The sequence below is a fragment of the Mixophyes fleayi genome, chromosome 4 (genome assembly GCF_038048845.1).
Source record: "Mixophyes fleayi isolate aMixFle1 chromosome 4, aMixFle1.hap1, whole genome shotgun sequence".
Classification (NCBI taxonomy): Eukaryota; Metazoa; Chordata; class Amphibia; order Anura; family Limnodynastidae; genus Mixophyes; species Mixophyes fleayi.
Window position 1 is genome coordinate 161,183,630 of NC_134405.1, and position 20,092 is coordinate 161,203,721.

Below are 20,092 nucleotides of genomic sequence, written 5' to 3' on the forward strand. Positions count from 1 at the left end.
CTAGACAAAGGTAAAATGAGAGCTGGTGTAAGGAATACAGCACTTGTGTGTATGTGTTATTGTAGTTACACAGGGTATATAAAAATCATGTGATACCGCAGCACACAAATGTTAACGTTTATCCTATACTCAGCAGGCCCAAAACCAGTTGGCTTAGAAAATCATTGTGGTTTCATATTATTTTAACTGGTTTACGATCTGCAGAAGAAGTGGAGGAATAAAAAAGAAAACAAAGTGTTATCGGGATGTCAGTTACGTGAAAAGTAGCAAGTTTCCAGCAGTCTTATTTTAAAGAAGCGTTTTAATGTGCGTTTTGTATAGAGGAGTTGTCACTTTTGTGTTTAAACATTTTTGATATTGCATTTTGTCAGGAACGGTACTGCATTATGCTTGTCCCTAAGTGACTTCCTTTACACTGTTTCTATAACTGATCAGAGCTCACATTTGTATGCATAGACAGTGCAGAACACAATTATTTGTTAGTAAACAAGAAAAGATGAAGCAGTCATAAAAAAAATTAATAGTTATCTATAGGCTTCTATTTTAACCAGGAAAATCTGTATTTTACTTCTCATATATAGTGTATATGCGTATATATATATATATATATATATATATATATAAGATGCAAACACAACTGAGATGTAGAAGACACATAAAAACAGCTAATAGAGATACTTCTGGAACAAATAATTAAAATGGTTATTTGTGGTATTTAGTTAAATAGTTAAGTCAAGTGGACGTTTCAGATTTTTAATCTTTTATTGAAATTTGGCTTTAAAATGGGGGTTCCACTTTCAGATTCCTTTAACGTATTAATTTGTACATTTTCTCCTTTGTATTTCTATTTAGCTTCCATATGTACATTTCAGCTATTTATTTATGTCATCAGGTACAGTTGTTTAGATTTCTAGTCCAGGTATAAGTCAAAGCTCTAAGTATTGGACACAATTCTTTCCAGAAATCAGGTTTGTGTTTTATACCAGGAGACCACAAAATAAATAAATGCATTTTTATTATGATATTTATACTGTATATTGCTGATGAGTGCAAAAGGAAACTAAAAAATAAAGTCTTTGGGGTATATTTACTAAACTGCGGGTTTGAAAAAGTGAAGATGTTGCCTATAGCAACCAATCAGATTCTAGCTGTCATTTTGTAGAATATACTAAATAGATGACAGCTAGAATCTGATTGGTAATTATACATCTTTGTATTTAGTAAATGTTGTATAAGGACATGTAGAAGCCAATGCACTAAAGTCATCTGCTGGTAAAATACTCCTTTACTGATAGTAATGTTGATTATGTATGCAGCTGATATACAGCTATGTTCTGTTTTTTTAGTGTCCTGGAGGTGCATTTACTCCAACGGTGCTGACAACCAAAGAATTCCCAGATGATGTTGTTACCTTTATAAGAAATCATCCACTTATGTTCAACTCGGTGTATCCAGCACATAAGAGGCCTCTTCTAATAAGAACAGGAACAGACTACAAGTATACAAAGATAGTGGTGGACAGAGTACATGCCGCAGATGGGAAGTACCATGTCTTGTTTCTTGGGACAGGTAAGCAGAACAAATAATATACAAATATTTGTACAGATGGAGCATCTGATTATCTGTATCTGTCTCTAAATTCAGTATGATAAGTAGGGAAAGATGTATTGAAAAATAACAGTTACAATTATGGTTATAGCATCATTATTATTATTCTAGTTATCTTTCAGCTCGAATGATTGAAATCTGTGTAGACGTGGAACTTGAGTAAGTCAAATGTCAAGTGTGAGATTGCATGCCTTGTAAGTACATATTTATTTCTGTAAGGAAAATTTAAAGTTGAGTATTTTTATACTTACATTTTAGGAAACTAGTGACAAAAAGTTACACACTTAGTTTAATCAGTTTGTTTTGTACAGAGCATTTGCAACAATAAAATGTAAAAGTCAATATTATCTTCAAAACACATCCCTTTACAAAAATATATCTCATCTGGGAAGGGGCTACTTATACCATGGTAACCTACTCTAAAGGCACAGTTATAAATAGAAGAAGAGCAGGAGGTGCAATCGTTACCATGCCCAATACACCTAGAGGCAGGGGAGGGCTTTCAAATTTCAGCCCGGGGGGCAGGACTAGACTCAGCAGTCTTTTAGGAACATTTTAAAGGGGAAAAAAGGCAGGTAGCTCAGTGCCCCAGCCCAAAGTAGCCCACTATGGGACAGGCCCAGCCTGCCCCTGCCTAGAGAACTAACAGTGGGCATATCCTTTACATTGTATACCAATATGTACTGTTTATTATACTACAAAATGTCATCTTGTATTATATTGTATATTTATATATACCTCATGTTTGGATGGCCTGAACTCATTTTACTACTTTGTGGTTCCAAACATATATGTTGAGGTTAGCAAACAAAAATCACTTTTTTGCAAAATCAAATTCTGAAAGGCCTCAACATTTTGGTCATCCTTGATATTGTCACCGATACAGGTTCCATATCTGTGAATTGACTTCTAATATCCTTGGTAATTTTTAGTGGTGGCGCATTACTCCATATAATACACCAATTTTTCTTGTGATGATATTAAAGTTTACTATTTATACAAATTTGAACATAATTTGTGTTTTACATCGGTATTATCTACAGGAGAATATATTTATGGTGATTATAATTATATTTGTTAATAAGATGTACAGTATGAACAGGACACAACATGATATTAATTAATTTTTACATCACAAATGTTCCTTTTTTGATTAAACAAATAGGTAGCTGGCTTGCACAAAATCTCATCTTCAACACATCTGTTTCCAGTGTGTAGAAGTTTAGTTTACTTTTGGATAGTGTTGCAAATGGATATGCAGTTTTCAGTACATCAGAGAGTGGAAGCCTGTCTGATGTTTTGCCATTTACTGCATTTGATCTTGCATATCAATGCTACATTGTAATCTTCAAGACCACATTCTATTGTTAAATACAGCATATTGATGTTTATACACAGAATTAAAGACAGCACAAACAATTGAGTTTCTTTGGCATTGAGATAGGATACAATAAATGACAACAAAAAACAGTGAAATGTAATTTTACATTCAGCTTTGCTTTTCACTTTTATATGATATATTTATGATGTAATATTTTATATGACTATCCCTAAATGTTCACTAATACAGTAAAAATAATATTGATCTATATCCAGAAGTGCTGAGAGGAACCTCGGGCTCCAGAATAGTCGCTACTCGCCATTCCAGGCTGCGCCCAATTCTCCCTTAATAATCCACATCCAACTTCTCTGCATGCACCCAGTCTGGCTTCTTCTACGTTCTCATGCTGTGTGAGCTGGAGTTTGCCTAAATCCCAAATTTCAAGCAAATCAGGAATTTTACATGGGTTCTTAAACTGGGGCTTATAATGGAACCCCTGATAAAGCCTTAATACTACAGTATTACATTGCTATAGTAATTCCACAGAGAGTTCTGCAGTTTGAATAAATTCGGTTATCAAACTTAAACTGGGCTGATATAGTAGTTAGAAACAACATTCACAATGGGCCTGATTCATTAAGGAAAGTTAAGCAAAACGTATGTTGCATTGGAGGGGGAGGTAAATTTAAATTGTGATGGCAGGTTTCTAGTTGGGGTAGGGCATGTTCTAAATAAACTTTAAATTTCAGTGTACAAATAAGGTATCAAGTATTTGTGTGCTACATGAAAAAACAGCCAGTATTTTTCTTATGTGCAAAATATGAAACTCATTTGCACCTCTTGCATTGCAACATGGTTTTGTCCAGAAAACTTGAGTAAAAAAACTTACTCAATTTTTTGCTTAACTTTTTTTAATGAATCAGGCCCCAGGTTTCTATAAATTGAGCCAGAAAACGTAATAATAGATAAACAAATTAAACATTGGTAAACAGGAAAGCTGTATTATCCCCCAACATATGTGAAATGACCTGGTGGTTGACAAGGTTCTGCTTTGTTTTCACTGCTTTGTTATAACATACGTTTCTGGTAACTTCCATCATGCTATGAGAATAGGGTTATGACCTGACTGGCAAAAATGGCACTTGACGCCAATTTTGTTAATATGACAGTAAAATAGCAGACATAGGGGGGTATTCAATTGTTAACGAGACCGCTGAAATACTCGCACTCCAAAAATATTACCGTTAATACGGTAATATTGCGTGTAAATACCGTTAATACGGTAATTTACTCGCTGGATTTCAGCTCGCAGCTGAGGGAGCTGCGAGCTGAAATTCAGCGAGATATTACCGTATTAACGGTAATATTTTTGGAGCGCGAGTATTTCAGCGGTCTCGCTAACAATTGAATACCCCCCATTGACTGTTACTGTTTTTTAGTAAAGGTAACAACCATATTTGGGAATAGACACCATTCGTGCCACCACAAGGTTTTTAACCCCAAAAATATATTTTGTAAAATCAACCATATAATCTTCCCCTCAAAATGCATTGGTGACTTTTAGAATTCTCTGTGCTCTGTTATATATACCGGTTTGTTTGCGCCCTTCCACAAGGTTGATAAATGTCTCATTATTAGCCCAAAACATTTATTTCACCGTAATAAAATAATCTGATTGTGCAATCCTTTAAGTGTAGACTAGTAATGAGCATCCTGATACCGTTCAGGGGACACATGACCTACCCTCTAACCTTCAAAATGGTTGTACAATACCCTCAATCTCAGTAATATGTTAAAGCAATACATTTGATCAAAGAAAAGACGCCTGTCTGCAACAACAAATAATAACACAATAACATGTCCAAAGGCATTTTAAATAAGGGTTAAAAGCTATAACAAATCTGTAGCAGTAAAGCAGGTAGGAGCTGGGGGATACAGTTGAAGGCTGGGGGGGGGAAGGGGGGGGTTGTTGCCCATCACTAGTGTAGACCCTCACTGTTTGACCTTAATTATGTCTGCAGCTACTTAGTGTATATATAAGTCCTACTTACATCATGAAAGTGGGAAGAGCCAAGTGGATCCAAACCTTCTGTTCAGATGGTTTGGGGCCATGTGGTATAACTGTACTGACTGGGATACAACCAGAATCTTCCCTATTGGGATACTTAAAAAGATAAAGCTGGCGATATGCTCATAGATGGAATGTCAAAACACACTTTATAGAAATATTTTTGTCTCCGGACAGTAGTATTCTTATCACTTATGTAATCTTGGCTCTGCATTCCTTCACCTTCAATGCTTTGCAAGCGCAGAAGCAGGAAAATGACTTACAAGAAACAACCCCCCGGGAGTGAGTATAGGGCTGACTCTCAAGCACACATTTGCATACAGTGCTTTCTGCTGTGTTTTTTCTAGCTCTCATGTGAGTAAAGGGAATATAGAAAAACTCTTTTGTTTTAACACTTAAGTAGTGAGCTAAGCACGATTTAAAAAGCTAAGTAATGCAAATGTTATAGATGATCATTAAATTGACATTTAAAGGGCCTGAGTCATTAATGAGAGCAAGGCATAAAACAGGAGTACCGTTGCTCCTGGCCAAAACCATGTTGCATTGGTGGGGGAGGTAAATTTAAAATGTTGGGATATAGTTATATTTGGGGTAGGGCATGTCCTAGATCATCTTTAAATTTCAGTGAACAAATAAAGCTATAAAGTATTTGTGTGTTAGATGAAAAAACAGCCAGTATTTAACTTATTTAAAAAGAATAAACTAATTTGCACCCCTTGCATTGTAACATGGTTTGTACCAAAGAACATTTACTCCTTTTTTTTCCTTACTTTCCTTAATGACTCAGGTCCATAGTGTATATACTATAGTGACAGAGATATGATGTAAAAGAGTATTTCCCATCTCAGACTGCATTTCTTTCCTTTATAGCATGTAATGTATGTTTATTACTGTGTATGCCAAAGCATTATTGCACTGCCTGGATTAAAATTCTTATTGGATAACATTAAAGTTCTGGACTGGACTAATCTGTAGTGTTTAAATTTTATAGGATTGCTATTACAAAGAGACATTACAGAAATAAGCATTATATAAACTTAGTATATGCTTACTTAAAACAGATTTATCAAGTGATGACAAACTATCTGTCATGAAAATATATTGCTAAGCCCATTGTTTTAAATAGGCTGCTTTCACACGCAATGGTTTTCACAGCAAGGACTCAGGAGCAGACCTATATCTGTACATGTATTTTATCTCTATGTCTAACATCTGCAATGCAGCTTGTCTGGATGTTTTCTTTTGTCTTTTTAACTAGTGTTCCAAGAAAAAAACAAACAAAACAAAATTGTCAACCAAAATGAATAATTCGATTTTAAGGGTCAGATTAGAGTTAACTATACTAGACTAACTAATCTAGTGTTAGAATTATAATTGTGATAAATTTAAACCAATCTAAACTAAAAGCAAATAAACTGCATAATTATATATAAAGTATAATGTAACCTGTACGTTAAATTATAAGGATATTAGACCATACTTGCCAACTCTCCCGGAATGTCCGGGAGACTCCCGCATTTTGCGAGAGTCTCCCGGACTCCCGAGCGAGTGTGGCAATCTCCCACATCTGGATAATTCTGCCCACTTCCTAGTGAAGTGGGCAGAATTAAGTCCCAAACGAATCGCGGCATCTGGCCCCGCCCCCGCTGTCAAATGAAGCGTTTTGCGTTATCACATCATGGGGGCGGGTCTAAAATGAGGCCATTTTGGAGCCCCGCCCCCTGTTACGCCCACCTCCTCCGCAGGCTCCCGGATTTGAACAACAGAAAGTTGGTAAGTATGTATTAGACGTCTCCTCAGAATTCCATAACCATATAAAGAAACAAGGTGTACAGCTTACGTTATCCCTTACAAACATTTTGTTATATAAAACACAGACAATATAAAGGTTTTAAAATGAAATGAGACTTAGATAATAGGAAGTGAGAAGGAGCAGGCTGGAAAGTGTGGGAAACATAGATTATGTAGTGACGGTTTTTAATACAAGAAGCCATCTCACAGTAAGGAAGGAGATGTCTGTTGCTGTTTTCTCTTTGACTTACATACATATTCTGTTTCTAAATAGTTCTACTATGACAGGGTGTAGAACTGTCAGTAATAATAGAACATACCTTGAGGATAATATTAGCAACTGTGTATTGTGTAAACATGTATAATAATTTTATAATCAATGAGTTGTGATATCACAACTCAACGATTATATACTTAATTAGCACATAAATGTATTGGCATATAATATACATCAATGGGCAATGTTCATTGGCGTTTCTGTTACTATTATTTTATTATAATCAGTGTTTTCTGGCATCAGAACATGCTGATTACTGTAGACATCTCACTATCCTAGCAGGTGCTCTTTACAATGATATCTATTGCTACTAATCACATGACCTGCTGTGAGCAATGGCACGTTGTGTTCATCATTTCCTTTGAGCTCATCATTGATCTGAGCAGCATGTGAGCTGCAAATACTCTGCTGGCATCAGTGAAATGGAGGACCCAGCGCATCTCTCAGTCTGTCATGTAATCAACAAGAGCAGTCATTGTAAAGTCATGCATTTTTTCCTAGCCCTAAGCACAGGAAGGTGGGTGGAAGTATTTGAGTATGTGACAGCATAATAGGTTGTTAAAAATATATTCAGATCCAATCGTATATCAAGATGCGTTTCAATTTGAATCTGGGTGGATGTATGCTCTGCCTAAACAGTACTTGCCATATGTAGACAGACAGAACAGATTGCAATATACACACATGTGTAAATACAATAAAAGTAACATCAGGACACATACAACATATATTTTATCATAAAATAACTACTCTTCTATATTTTAATTTTAATTTATTTGTTTACATTAATTATATAACTAAAGATGCTTTCAATGCAAAGTGTACATACGATGCATTTTTATAGTCTATCTTAGTTGCATGCAGTTGTTCTAGGATAACCAGTGGCACGCATATGTGTACTTTTTAATTCAGAGGCCATGTCAGTCATCACTATCAGTTGGCATTTACACCTGCCCTGTAGTGGGTGTAAAAGATATGGGGGAAACCAAACATACTTGTGACAAACACAGAACTTGAATCAGCTGCATCTCTGCTGGAACGTCCTTACTGTACATGGCCTACTTTAGTCCTGTCCTTCCCTTCTCTGTTCCACTTATCGAGTCATAGATAGTCATAAGTGTCATTTGCGTGCGGACATGAATTGCTTTCATTTGCGTGATGTCAAGTAAAAGTGCAACTGGAAAGTGAAAAGGTATAGGATAAGCCTTTCCTAAGTGGAAAAATGTAATCTATTTGTGAGGAGAAAAATGTGGTACATTCTCCCACAAAGCAGGAACCTTCCACCTAAAGCTCTACCCATCCTCTAATTTAAATAATCATAAAACCTATTTTTTTATCTGTTCGTGCAAAAGTAGGTGCCTAGTCCATACTCATCAAGGAACACCCTCAATGCAAGCATCTCCGCACAGACGCCATCATCACCATCATATCCATGGCCTTTCCCATTAAATCGTATTTATTTGCACGAAAATAGACATGTGACATCATGAAGGAACATTTGCGCTTTCAGAGATAAACCTTATTTATTGACTCAGGGAAGCTGATTGAATGCGCTACATGTGCTAAGATGTTTACTAAGAACCACCCCTATCTATGCTTCCTCACTAGAAAGTTTAATGGTTGACTTCCTGTACTGGTGCACTTAACACAAATATCTCTTTGCCTCTTTATTATAACTGTTCTGACTACATTGAAAAAATGAGAATACCGTATATACTCGTGTATAAGCCGAGTTTTTCAGCACATTTTTTGTGCTGAAAAAAGCCCTCCTCGGCTTATACACGAGTGAACTCCTGTTCTCCCATCCCTCAGCTTTTAACTTCCACAGTGGAACGCATGCGCGTTCCACTGACAGGAAGTTTGGCATTTGGAACGCAAACTTGCGTTCCAAATGCCGAACTTCCTGTCTGTGGAACGCGCATGCGTTCCACTGCGGAGATAAGCAAAAGGCCGAACTCCTCCTCCTGATCACTTATTGCACTGCTTCAAGCTGATGACTTTTGAGGTCTCAGCAACAATAGTATCAAATGTAATTGGCATTAACTGGCGCAATGAGGAGACATGGAACTGGGGCGATCCCAACAGCGCAGTGGAGGAGACCCCAGGGGAGGAAAACTCCATGATTCTGGTAAGGTGCAGCAACTTTAGTAGCCCACCACAACCAATCAGCATTCAATGACAGAGAGGTTTTAATCACTACAGCATCAATTTGCTTATTTTTTTATATTTCAGGCGCTGGTAGCAATGGTTGCTAAAAACAGGAACTAAAATGTTAGTTAAGTTAACATATTCAGGGAGATCTTAGACTCCAATTTTCCCAACCTATCTGCCATGTCCTGCTGGACCCACCAGAACCTGTAAGATATTAGTTCCCCTCCATCACTTACATATGTCTCCTGTTTGCCAGTAGCTGCTGCATTTCCCACACTAGGCTTATACTCGAGTCAATAAGTTTTCCCAGTTTTTTTAGGTAAAATTAGGTGCCTCGGCTTATATTTGGGTCGACTTATACTCGAGTATATACGGTATATAGAAAATTATACTTTCCATGGTTTATACCCTAGCCTCTTTTACAAAAGAAGTACATTCCTATAAATTTATGTCAAAATGTAACCAAGATCAATTAGACCTGGTTTTACAATGAGTTTGGCAGGTGGAAAAATCATATCTGAATGCTGGAAGGAAAATGCTGTGAGCTAACCTGTAAAATTAGAAGCACCTCCCTAAATGTACCCACTCCACCCCAGCAAGCTATTAAAATAATTATGTCCTGCCAAAATGAAATTTTATTCTTCTACTTTGCTGAACAAGTATTTAGCAAGGCACATACCGATTCACCCAGCTCCCTCCACTGGTGAGTGTAAACGTTTGCAACTCCATTTTGTTGGAAAAGCAGGCACATGACATCAACAAAGACAATTTAGGATGTTTACTTTTACATAACTCTTAATGAGCCTGTATTTTTTTCTGTCTGTATTTTTTACATTTTCCTTTTACAAGATACTTGCCTTTTTGTACAATTTAAACCTACCACATGTTAGTATTTTGAACATATGAGAGTCATAAGAAAATTAAGAGGAGATTAGTTTGCTTTCCATGTAAAATTCTGAATGCAGAACATATAATCAGAACTGCCAAAATGGAAAGCCAAACTATAGAATCTTTGTTCCCTTTCTATAAAAGTACAAACACTGTAGTAACTGCTTTGTTAGATAATTGCTTGGAAGCCTCCATCAAGGGTTGCTGGATAAAGTGTAAAGTGGCTTTTTTCGCACCTGGTGCCAATTAGGATCAGCCTTTAGTGCTGAGAAATTCTGCAAAGCTGGGATCTAACCAGGACTGTCTCTCACTATCAGTGTCTTGTCTTGTATGGGAAAAACATATAGCACACACAAGTAAACCTTTTTTGTGTGTTTGGTTAGTAGTAAAGTTATAATTGCACTATATGAACCAATTGTGGTTACTTAGACAACAGAATTTGTATTCATTTGCATTATTACATTGATGAAATAATATCATAAAAATGGTTTATTTTGGTAAATAAGTTAAATATAAAATCTAATTGAATGTGAGAAATCCATGGGAATGTAACTTTACATATATTGAATTAAGATTGCCTTAAGCACACACCAATTTGTAAAATATTAACATATGGTATGATGGAAATGAATCAATATTATAACATTCTGATGAGTTTTTAACAGCAGTAAATGTGAAATTGTTTTAAACCTTTCTAAGATAGAGTATTTACAGTGAGGTGCAGAAGCCGGCAAATGAGAAGTGAACAGGGCAGGCCAGGATTTCTGGACAGGCCACATAGTAACGAGTTTAGCATTCAGACAGGAATTGCACCATTAACACCATTCCTATTCTCCAAGTTTGTTGTGGCCTGACCCTTAAGGCTCAGTTATCTATACTTTATTCTCTAACTAGGTAACCCCAATTTTACAAACATATATTAATATCTGAAGGAATATTGCTATAAAGAATTCAATGGCATCAGGGTCAGGACAGTTACTAATTGGAAATTATATAACTGAATTAGAGTATAAGATTGCATAAACCTATAGTGGGGAATTCAATTCCCCCCTTAACATCGCAGCCTTAAACATATTACCGTTAATGCTGTAATTTTAACACTGATTTCCGCTTGCAGCATTGAAATTACAGTATTAATGTTAATAATGCACACTATTAACGTAATATTGATAAGCGTGCACAGGGCGCGTTACTTTTGACAGCAATATGCCCCATATAGTCTTAGACTTCATCAGACAGTATCTGCTTCCTGCAGGCAAAATGCTTGTGCCAATGCCCTGATTTTTAAAGAGGAAACATTTATGGCTATGAGTGAGTTTGCAGGCTGATATTAATCATTCTGCTTAGTAGAATAATATTTTGATGTGGGATATTGTATGGTATAGTATTGCTATTGATTTCATAATCATTGTTCTTATGTCTGAGAAAGTTGATCATTGTCAAAATTAGCTATTATTATTATTATTATTATTATTATTATTATTATTATTATTATTATTATCTTTGACTTATAAGGCGCCACAAAGGGTCCGCAGCGCCGTACATTACATATACAGAAAACAGAACCAAGACACAACATGATACACAAATATATACAAACACAGGTGACAGGGTAAAGCAAAATCAGATTATATCTGACACATAGTGAAAGGGATGGTAGAAATCAGCAAGAAGAAGGCCGAAGATTAATAAAACAGGGAAAACAGGGCTAGCGAAGCAGGCCAAGAGGTACAGAGGGTGAAGGAACAGTAGAAGGAGCACACAAGGAAAGATGGCCCTGCTCATGAGAGCTTACATCCTAAAGGGAAGGGGGAGACACATAAAGGGTGGTACTAACTGGGGGAGAGAGCCAGGACAAGAAAGTTAAGAGGACTGATAGACTTGAATAAAGAAATGAGTCTTAAGGGCACACTATACATGTATGTGATCGAGTGGGTAACATATGGCTCTTTGTCTCTCAATCTGAGCAGCCAGATTCCCATTAGAATCACTGTGGCCTCTTTGTGCTATCAGAAGATGACCCTACATACAGGCCCATAGTAAGTATCTTTCGGCTACAATTGCCAACAATGATCCCATCAATAGTTATAGGACTGATATTGGGCATTGTAGTCATTTTGGGACATCACACAAGAGATATCCATAGTCCATACAGCGGCCAATTCCAGCATATTTGTTTGTACATTGCTGTCTGTGTGTGGTTGATCTGAACAAACATATTTTTTTATTATTTCTACTACAGCTATGTATATTTTAGGTAATGGAAAGCAAAGAAATGGGCCATTGCCATTTATGGTAGTTACTGAAGTCTGATCAGTGTGCTGCCTGCTATATGTCTTTGGATTTTAAACATTTACTATAAATTAGGCAGTTTTTCTTACAACACTGCTGTGTAAGTGTGTTTTGACATATTTCTAACAGCCTGCTCTTAGGGACATCTTGTAGAAGTAGATATTAAGACAATGTCATTGTGTAATGGGGACTACCACCCAGACTGTACATCTATCAGGTTTCCATGGAGTAAATCTCACAATAATTATTTAGCAACGCTAAATAATGAGACTTCACAAATGTAGGCTAAGCGAGACAAATGTAATACATGTCTAGATTACAAAACTATAGAGATGTACTGAATGCACAATGGCCTCTAGTATTCCTTTTGTGGAAGTGGCATTTGAAACAGGATACTGCAACAAAATCCAATACGCAGTTGAAATATGTATTTATGGCACCTTGAAGCAACATGATATTATAGTAGAAAAGATTGTATCACTTGTGGACTCAGAATTGTGATGTAATTATAAATTAGCATGCTTGGGTAGTTTAAATTACACAGTTCCCAAATCTACAGGATAATGTACTAATATGGTTAAATGTGCAACACTGTTCCAAATCACACAGTGATCCATTCTTTATAACCTATATCAAATTTTACTTTTTTTAGTCTGGTGCCATGAAACAGAAACACAAATGTGATTGTTGCTGCCAGGACTGGAAGCCCACCATGAACTTTTCTTGCAATGGAGCCTAGATAAGGGGGTTCCTAAAATAGGTTCTGTGTCAACCCCCTGACTTATGAGCAAGACAGGAGACATTTTTTTTAAAGATGTGAGTCTCCTCTGTAAAGTTGTTTCACCAAGGCAATCCTAGGATCTGCAGGGACCAAATAAAAAAGTGTGAATTATAACAAATACCAAGGTGAAATTTAACATAAACCTTAATTGTAATCCTCATATAGGGCCTAATTCCGTAAGGATCTTAACTTGAGAAACTTCTTATTTCAGTCTACTGGACAAAACCATGTTACAATGTAAGGGGTGCAAATTAGTTTTCTGTTTTGCACATAAGTTAAATACTGACTGTTTTTTCATGTTGCACACAAATATCAACTTTAAATTTCAGTGTACAAATAAGCTATCAAGTATTTATGTGCTACATGAAAAAACTGACAGTATTTAACTTATGTGCAAAACAGAATATTAATTTGCACATGGTTTTGTCCAGGAGACTGAAATAAGAAGTTTCTTAAGTTAAGATCCTTAATGAATCAGGCCCGTAGTCATTAATCTGGACCTACCTCAAGTGCTATACTTAGATCTAAATGAAGTGTAAACCCTAATACAGGCATAGGTTTTAACCATAAACACAGCTCAGGCTATAAACCTATCCTACATCCATTCCCACTACATCACTTATACTCTCACTTGCGCCTGGGAAACAATCAACTTTCTTCAGCTATTACTTCCTTGGGGATTAGGACGAGCCCCATCACACTCCCAATGGCCACACTATACATTTAGGTAGAGAAGCGCGGATCCCATTTTTGTTTTCTTGCTATCCAAAATCCTAACTTTTGCCCAAAGCTCCTTTATAAAGCATAATTTTTACAAGTGGTTTTGACTTGCTACAATTGTATGTTCTGCAAATGGGCATGGGGCCCACTAATGTGATCTTTGCCCTGGGCCCACCAATCTCTTAAGGTAGCCCTGATTACTACCATTTATAAAAGGAGGCTCTTGATATGTTTTTCTATATGAATACTCCATATGCCATTTTTATAGTTTATGTTATTATTTATATGTTTTGTTTTATATTTTTGTACTATTAAATACATATGCTCTTCCAATCATAGAATTTATACACGGGTGACATTTAGGGGTATATTTACTAAACTGCGGGTTTGAGAAAGTGGAGATGTTGCCTATAGCAACCAATCAGATTCTAGCTGTCATTTTGTAGAATGTACTAAATAAATGATAGCTATAATCTGATTGGTTGCTATAGGCAACATCTCCACTTTTTCAAGCCCGCAGTTTAGTAAATCTAGCCCTTAAACTTGGATGTCTTCACTTTTTTAACATGAACTGAGAAAAAATTAATTTTTTGTTTTACATTTTGTCTAGACAAGGGGACTGTACACAAAGTGGTCGTCCTGCCCAGTAATGGGTCTATGAGTGGAGAGCTCATCTTAGAAGAACTGGAGGTTTTCAAGGTTTGGCATGTCTTTTCTCTTCTTAAATTGAATATGTTTACATACAACTTTGATCTGCCAGACTTGGCACTATAAATAAAACTATAGATAAAAAGAGTTGGTGTTGTAATGTGTGTTTGAGTTTGCTGACACGAGTCTTGAAATAACGTAATGTTTGTTGAACTCTGAAGCTATGATCTCAGTGAGAAAATTCAGACTTCCCTTCAGAAATGATAAATGTAACTAGCCACAGAGCCAGGAGTGTAACAGAAGTTGTTTGTGTTCTTGCTGTAGTAAAGGGACGACACTTCTGTCATTGTAACCTACTTCAAGTGGGGTCACTGTTTGTTATTTTCAGCAGTGACTATACTTACTTTACATTAAGTTCTACTCCCACTGATGTGTATGCAATTGTTTTATTTGGGTAGATTGTAATTAAACAAGTTTTAGTTTTATTTTAGTTTCCTTTTTAATATCCTATCAATTCACTCTTCACATAGTGTCCTATAAAGAGTATGCTGATGGCAACTAGTGACGTCTGCCAAAAAGCAGTGAAATTATTTATTTTTGCATACCATAGGCATCTGCAGTTTGTTACTCTTTAACAGTCTATAGTGAACAAGTGCAGTCAAACATGATAATTAATATAAGCAAACACAATAAGATATATATTCATGTAAAGCATTATTTCATGGACACTAAGCCAGTACAACATCAGCTATGAAATCTGTGTTAAGTGGCATCCCTGTGCTGTTTGTTGTGAGAGCAACCTTAGTTATACAATGGGATAAATGTACAGTTTCTGGTAGATTTATGATCATGTTGTATATATTTTATACAGGTCGCTGTGTTGAAATGTACGTCATTTGAAATAAAGTCAACCATAATGCCATCTTGCTTCCATAAGATAAAACAAACACCATTTCATGTAATAAATATTTGTCTACTTATGCAAGTGGGGAATGCTTAGATTTCATTTTTCACCTTGGCTCCCTATGCACAGACCAATATTTACAATTGGTGTGGAAATGCGTATTAGGTAGACTTTGCTTTACATACAGCAAAATCAAGCGAGCTAATATTACTAAGTGGCTTTTGGATAAACAAAGTGTCATGATGACAAACTAAGGTTAAACAGTGTAGTTCATAATAGAAAGTTCAAGAAACTCAATAAATAATCCACTGTGAAGCAGGCAGAGAAAATGGATTGTATAAAAAGCACTATAAGCAAGAAGTATTAGCAACTGTACATATAGATCATAGTACTGTACATACTGTACCACAATGATAGGTGCACAAAACAGGTAAGCACACTGCAGTTATCAAAAAAGGAGATGTGCATGAAGAAAACTTATCCCAACCAGGATATATTTCCCAATATTAGCATGTTAACAAACACTTAAATTTATCTCTTTGCCAACCTGCTACATCTTCGTCTGTTGTCACGTTACCTTGACAACGCGACATCAACACCACTTACTATCAGCAATGATAACCAATCTAATAATAAACCTCATTGCGTATACAGCCACTAGCATATAAACTATATCATATGAGTTGATAAGACAAGGTGATCCACAGGGTTATATAATATTTAAGCAGTAATAAGACAGATAACTGAAATATCAGGATTTTAGACTATTTAGTAAACTGATGTTAAAATGTTTATTGTGCAAATGAATGTGCTAACAATGTCTATTTTCTTGGTTTAGAGTCAGGCTCCCATAACATCAATGAAGATTTCTTCAAAAAAGGTAACTTGCCTTGGCCTCAGTTACTTTCATATTACCTTACAACTTGAATTCTGGTTACAAGAACATTTTGTTTATTTTATAAACACTTGCAATTGGACAGTGTTACAATAAAGTAACATTTATTTTTTTAGTGCTGAATGTTCCCGAATTCCATTCTTTCACAGCCCAGCTTAATCTAATTTTATGTGCTTGTAGTAAGAGCTGTATTCACAAACTTAGAATTATGCAACAAACCAATTCAGAATGTATTCAGTCTGCTGACAGTTTAAACTAATTTTGCCAACAATTTTGATCCCTGTAATTTACGTTTGCACTTCAAGATGTAATTCCCCGAGGTATGTTTAAAAAACAACAACTAATGGTAGACATTTTAGTTTCCATAAATGATGTTTAATAAAAATTTACACTTTTAAAAAGAGATCTTTAGGGAAACCGGAGTACTTATGTGTTACATCCTGTAAAATGTATATGATATTATATTGAATCTAAATGAAATGAATAAACCATTTAAAAAGCCATAATACCGTATATTGTTGATTTGTATTCATTACATGTGATGCTCCTATGAGCATTTTGTTCATTTCATAGAATTGGTGTAGGTAATCAAACTACTTTCAAGTGAAATTACCATTTATTAAACCAGACTACACATGATTTGTAATAAAAAAAACATCTCTAATAGGCAATACCATGGCAAAAGAAAACAAAATAAAACAATCCCTAATAATAATAAATATGGGGCCACAGCATTCATTTTGCAGAGTATTTATAAAGCACCAATATTTTACATAGAGCTGAACAATTAGTGAAAGATTACATACTAGTACAAACTAAGTACTGGGTTAAGCGAGGCATGCTCTGACCACTGATATGGGAGTAGAGATTGAAAAAAATCACAATACAAAATACTTACTTATAACTCTTTCTCAATAAAATCCCAGGTCAGACACAGTGTAATGAATATGGTTTCAACTTGTGTTGCAACCCTTCACACCACGCTTTGGTCCCGGGTATATCCCTGGTCTCTGCCTTTCACACTGGACCTGTATCTTCAAGTTCAGTCATTATAAAGGGACATCAGAGGCTCATATAGATGACATAGCAGAGGCCAATGAGCAGCTTATACCTGAAGCTGGGTAGAATAACCCAGGAACACCTTTCAGACCGTAGAGGATCTGGCTTCAACACGGGAATAACCCTGATTGCGACCTGGGTCACGGACCCGGGTTGCATGACCCGGGTTGACCCATTCAAACCGACACACAATCTGGGTTATTCTTGGGTCAGTACCTTGGTGTGATAGGGGTATATATAACTGCCCTGGGCCCTTGCCTTTTCTTTTCACTTATTTGTAAAACATATTTTGTTGCTATTTTTCAGAAAAGTATCTGAATTTGCTTAAAAGTTTTTAAAAACCAATAGATGTGACTATTCTGAAACCATATTTCTTATTGCAAAGATCATGTTTTTTGTCCACCATACCCAGATCTGCTCTACATGCATAATAATTTGATATATTACTATTATTATTATTATTTTTATTATTATCATTATTTCCGTATTGTTTAATTATATAATTCTATTTCACAGCAACAATTGTATGTCAGCTCTGAAGAAGGTGTCACCCAGGTGTCTTTACATCGCTGCCACATTTATGGAACTGCCTGTGCCGACTGCTGTCTGGCCAGAGACCCGTACTGTGCCTGGGACGGGAAGTTCTGTTCCAGGTATTATCCATCTGGGAAGAGGTAAGACGTTTGAATGTTGTGTATTACGTTTCAGTAATGGTAGAAATCATAATGTCTGGTTCCCATCAGTATTCATGGATATTTGAAAGGACTGGTTTACAAATAAAATCAACATGTATGCTTTAATATGTTGTATGAAATTGAATATTAATGCACTTATGTGATTTTTTTTTTTTCATGATAAAAAATGTTTTGTAGTTTGTTGAATATACCTTTAAAATTTTCACTTACTAAACTAAGATATAATGGATCACCATTTTATGAGTCGAAAGCCAATAATGACTCTTAGTTACTAGCAATGATGGAAGTTTTTATCATAAAAATAGCTGACAGCACATTGCATTCCAGTGTTAGTATATCCAAGTATATCCAAAATAAATGTTATTAATACCCATATTTCCCAAGCTGAGGTTTTAGAACATCACGGTCCAATTCTCAAATGTTAACTCACCATGTATCAAATGGCATATATTGTGTGCACTGAGATTATCAGATGAGCATTACTTATACAATGGTGGTACTTTCACCCCTCAATTTCACACATATCTTTCACATGGGTTGAAAGAAATTGCTCCCCTAAAAAAGTCCACAATTACTGATAGTAGCTGTCACCACCGAGAAATTAACTTATGGAGTAACAATAATAAATCATTTAGATTCAATCAGTGGTCCAAGTATTAAATGCCATTCACTTACATTCCCATTGCATGTTTTAAAACCGCTACTTCTGAATTCCATACCGCCAATTCTAACTTTCCACTTTCTAGATAAATAAATACACTCTAGCACACTACATTCTAGCAGTCAATGGGTTAATGTGACACTCCTAGAGGCGGGTAATGAGAGGATCGTACCTGGTCCCTGGATGCTCTTCTTTCTATCACAGCACGACAGTGGGAAAAGAACCCCTGATTCTCCAGTATAAGTTGGACACCAAATGAATAAGTGCCGTCAGATTTATTATGTAGGAACAATACGTATTTAAAATATTTCTGGACAAAGAATGATTAGCAATAAGTATGTACAGTACTCTATAGATTTTCAACAGTTTTCCACCTCTCTCCAACACCTTCTCTCCCCAATTTCTACATTCCCTTCCCCTGGGTATGGCAGTTCCTCATTTTCACCATACCCTAGCAACTGCCCTTGATCAAGTGGCTCCAGCGACTCTTCATACTCTCAGTAGACTTCATTGTCAACCGTGGCATACTAAAGTAACACAAAATCTACAAAATCTTTCTCATAAAGCTGAACTTCACTGGCGTAAATCTTGTACCTCTAATGATTTCAGCGTATATATTGTTATCTACCACTCCTATCGAAATGCTCAGGACACTGCTTAATAAGCTTCCAATCTCTCATCTATGCTCAGGCTGCTAACCCAAAACACCTTTTTAACACTTTTAAATGTCTTCTCAATCATCCCACCCCAAACCCTCCAACTACCATCAGTGTCCAGGATCTTGCTTCGTATTTCAAGGACAAGATTGATAAGATCAGACTTGAAATGGTATCATCTCTCTCAACTAGCAATCAGCTCAATTTCTTCCCAGTATCCTCTGACATCTCTCTTCATTTAATCCCACAAATGAAGAGGAAGTTTCTACGCTCTTCTTATCTTCCTACTCTACCTCCAGTCCTCTTAAACCCATACCCACACAAATTGGTAGGTCTTTGTCTCATGTGCACATTCCCCCTCTAGCTAAAATCTGTAATCTATCTCTTTCTCTATTGGTATCTTTCAATCACTATTCAAGCACTTAGTGATTATTCCTATTCTAAAAAAAACAAAATTCTGACCCAGACTCTCTCTAAAATTACCACGCCTCAGCTCCCATGCCCCTCCAAACTTCTTGGGAGAATTGCCTACAGTCGCCTCATACATTTCCTTTCAATCATACTTTTGCTCTCAACACTCCATAGAGACTGTGCTGTCCAAGGTAGCTAAAACTAAAGATGATTATTCTCTTCTAATTCTCCTGGATCTCTCTGTCGCATTCAACAATGTTGACCAC

The 20,092-nt window shown here is 36.1% G+C and overlaps 1 protein-coding gene across 2 annotated transcripts in view; it reads left to right on the forward strand.

Moving 5' to 3' along the window:
• Positions 1-20,092, forward strand: part of SEMA3C (semaphorin 3C) — a 144,620-nt gene that overhangs the window by 105,868 nt on the left and 18,660 nt on the right. For both annotated transcript variants that reach the window (XM_075208711.1, XM_075208712.1), the window contains exons 12-15: positions 1,347-1,569; positions 14,508-14,596; positions 16,288-16,329; positions 17,920-18,077. In XM_075208711.1, the coding sequence (XP_075064812.1) occupies positions 1,347-1,569; positions 14,508-14,596; positions 16,288-16,329; positions 17,920-18,077 (512 nt within the window). The remainder of the gene's footprint in view (positions 1-1,346; positions 1,570-14,507; positions 14,597-16,287; positions 16,330-17,919; positions 18,078-20,092) is intronic.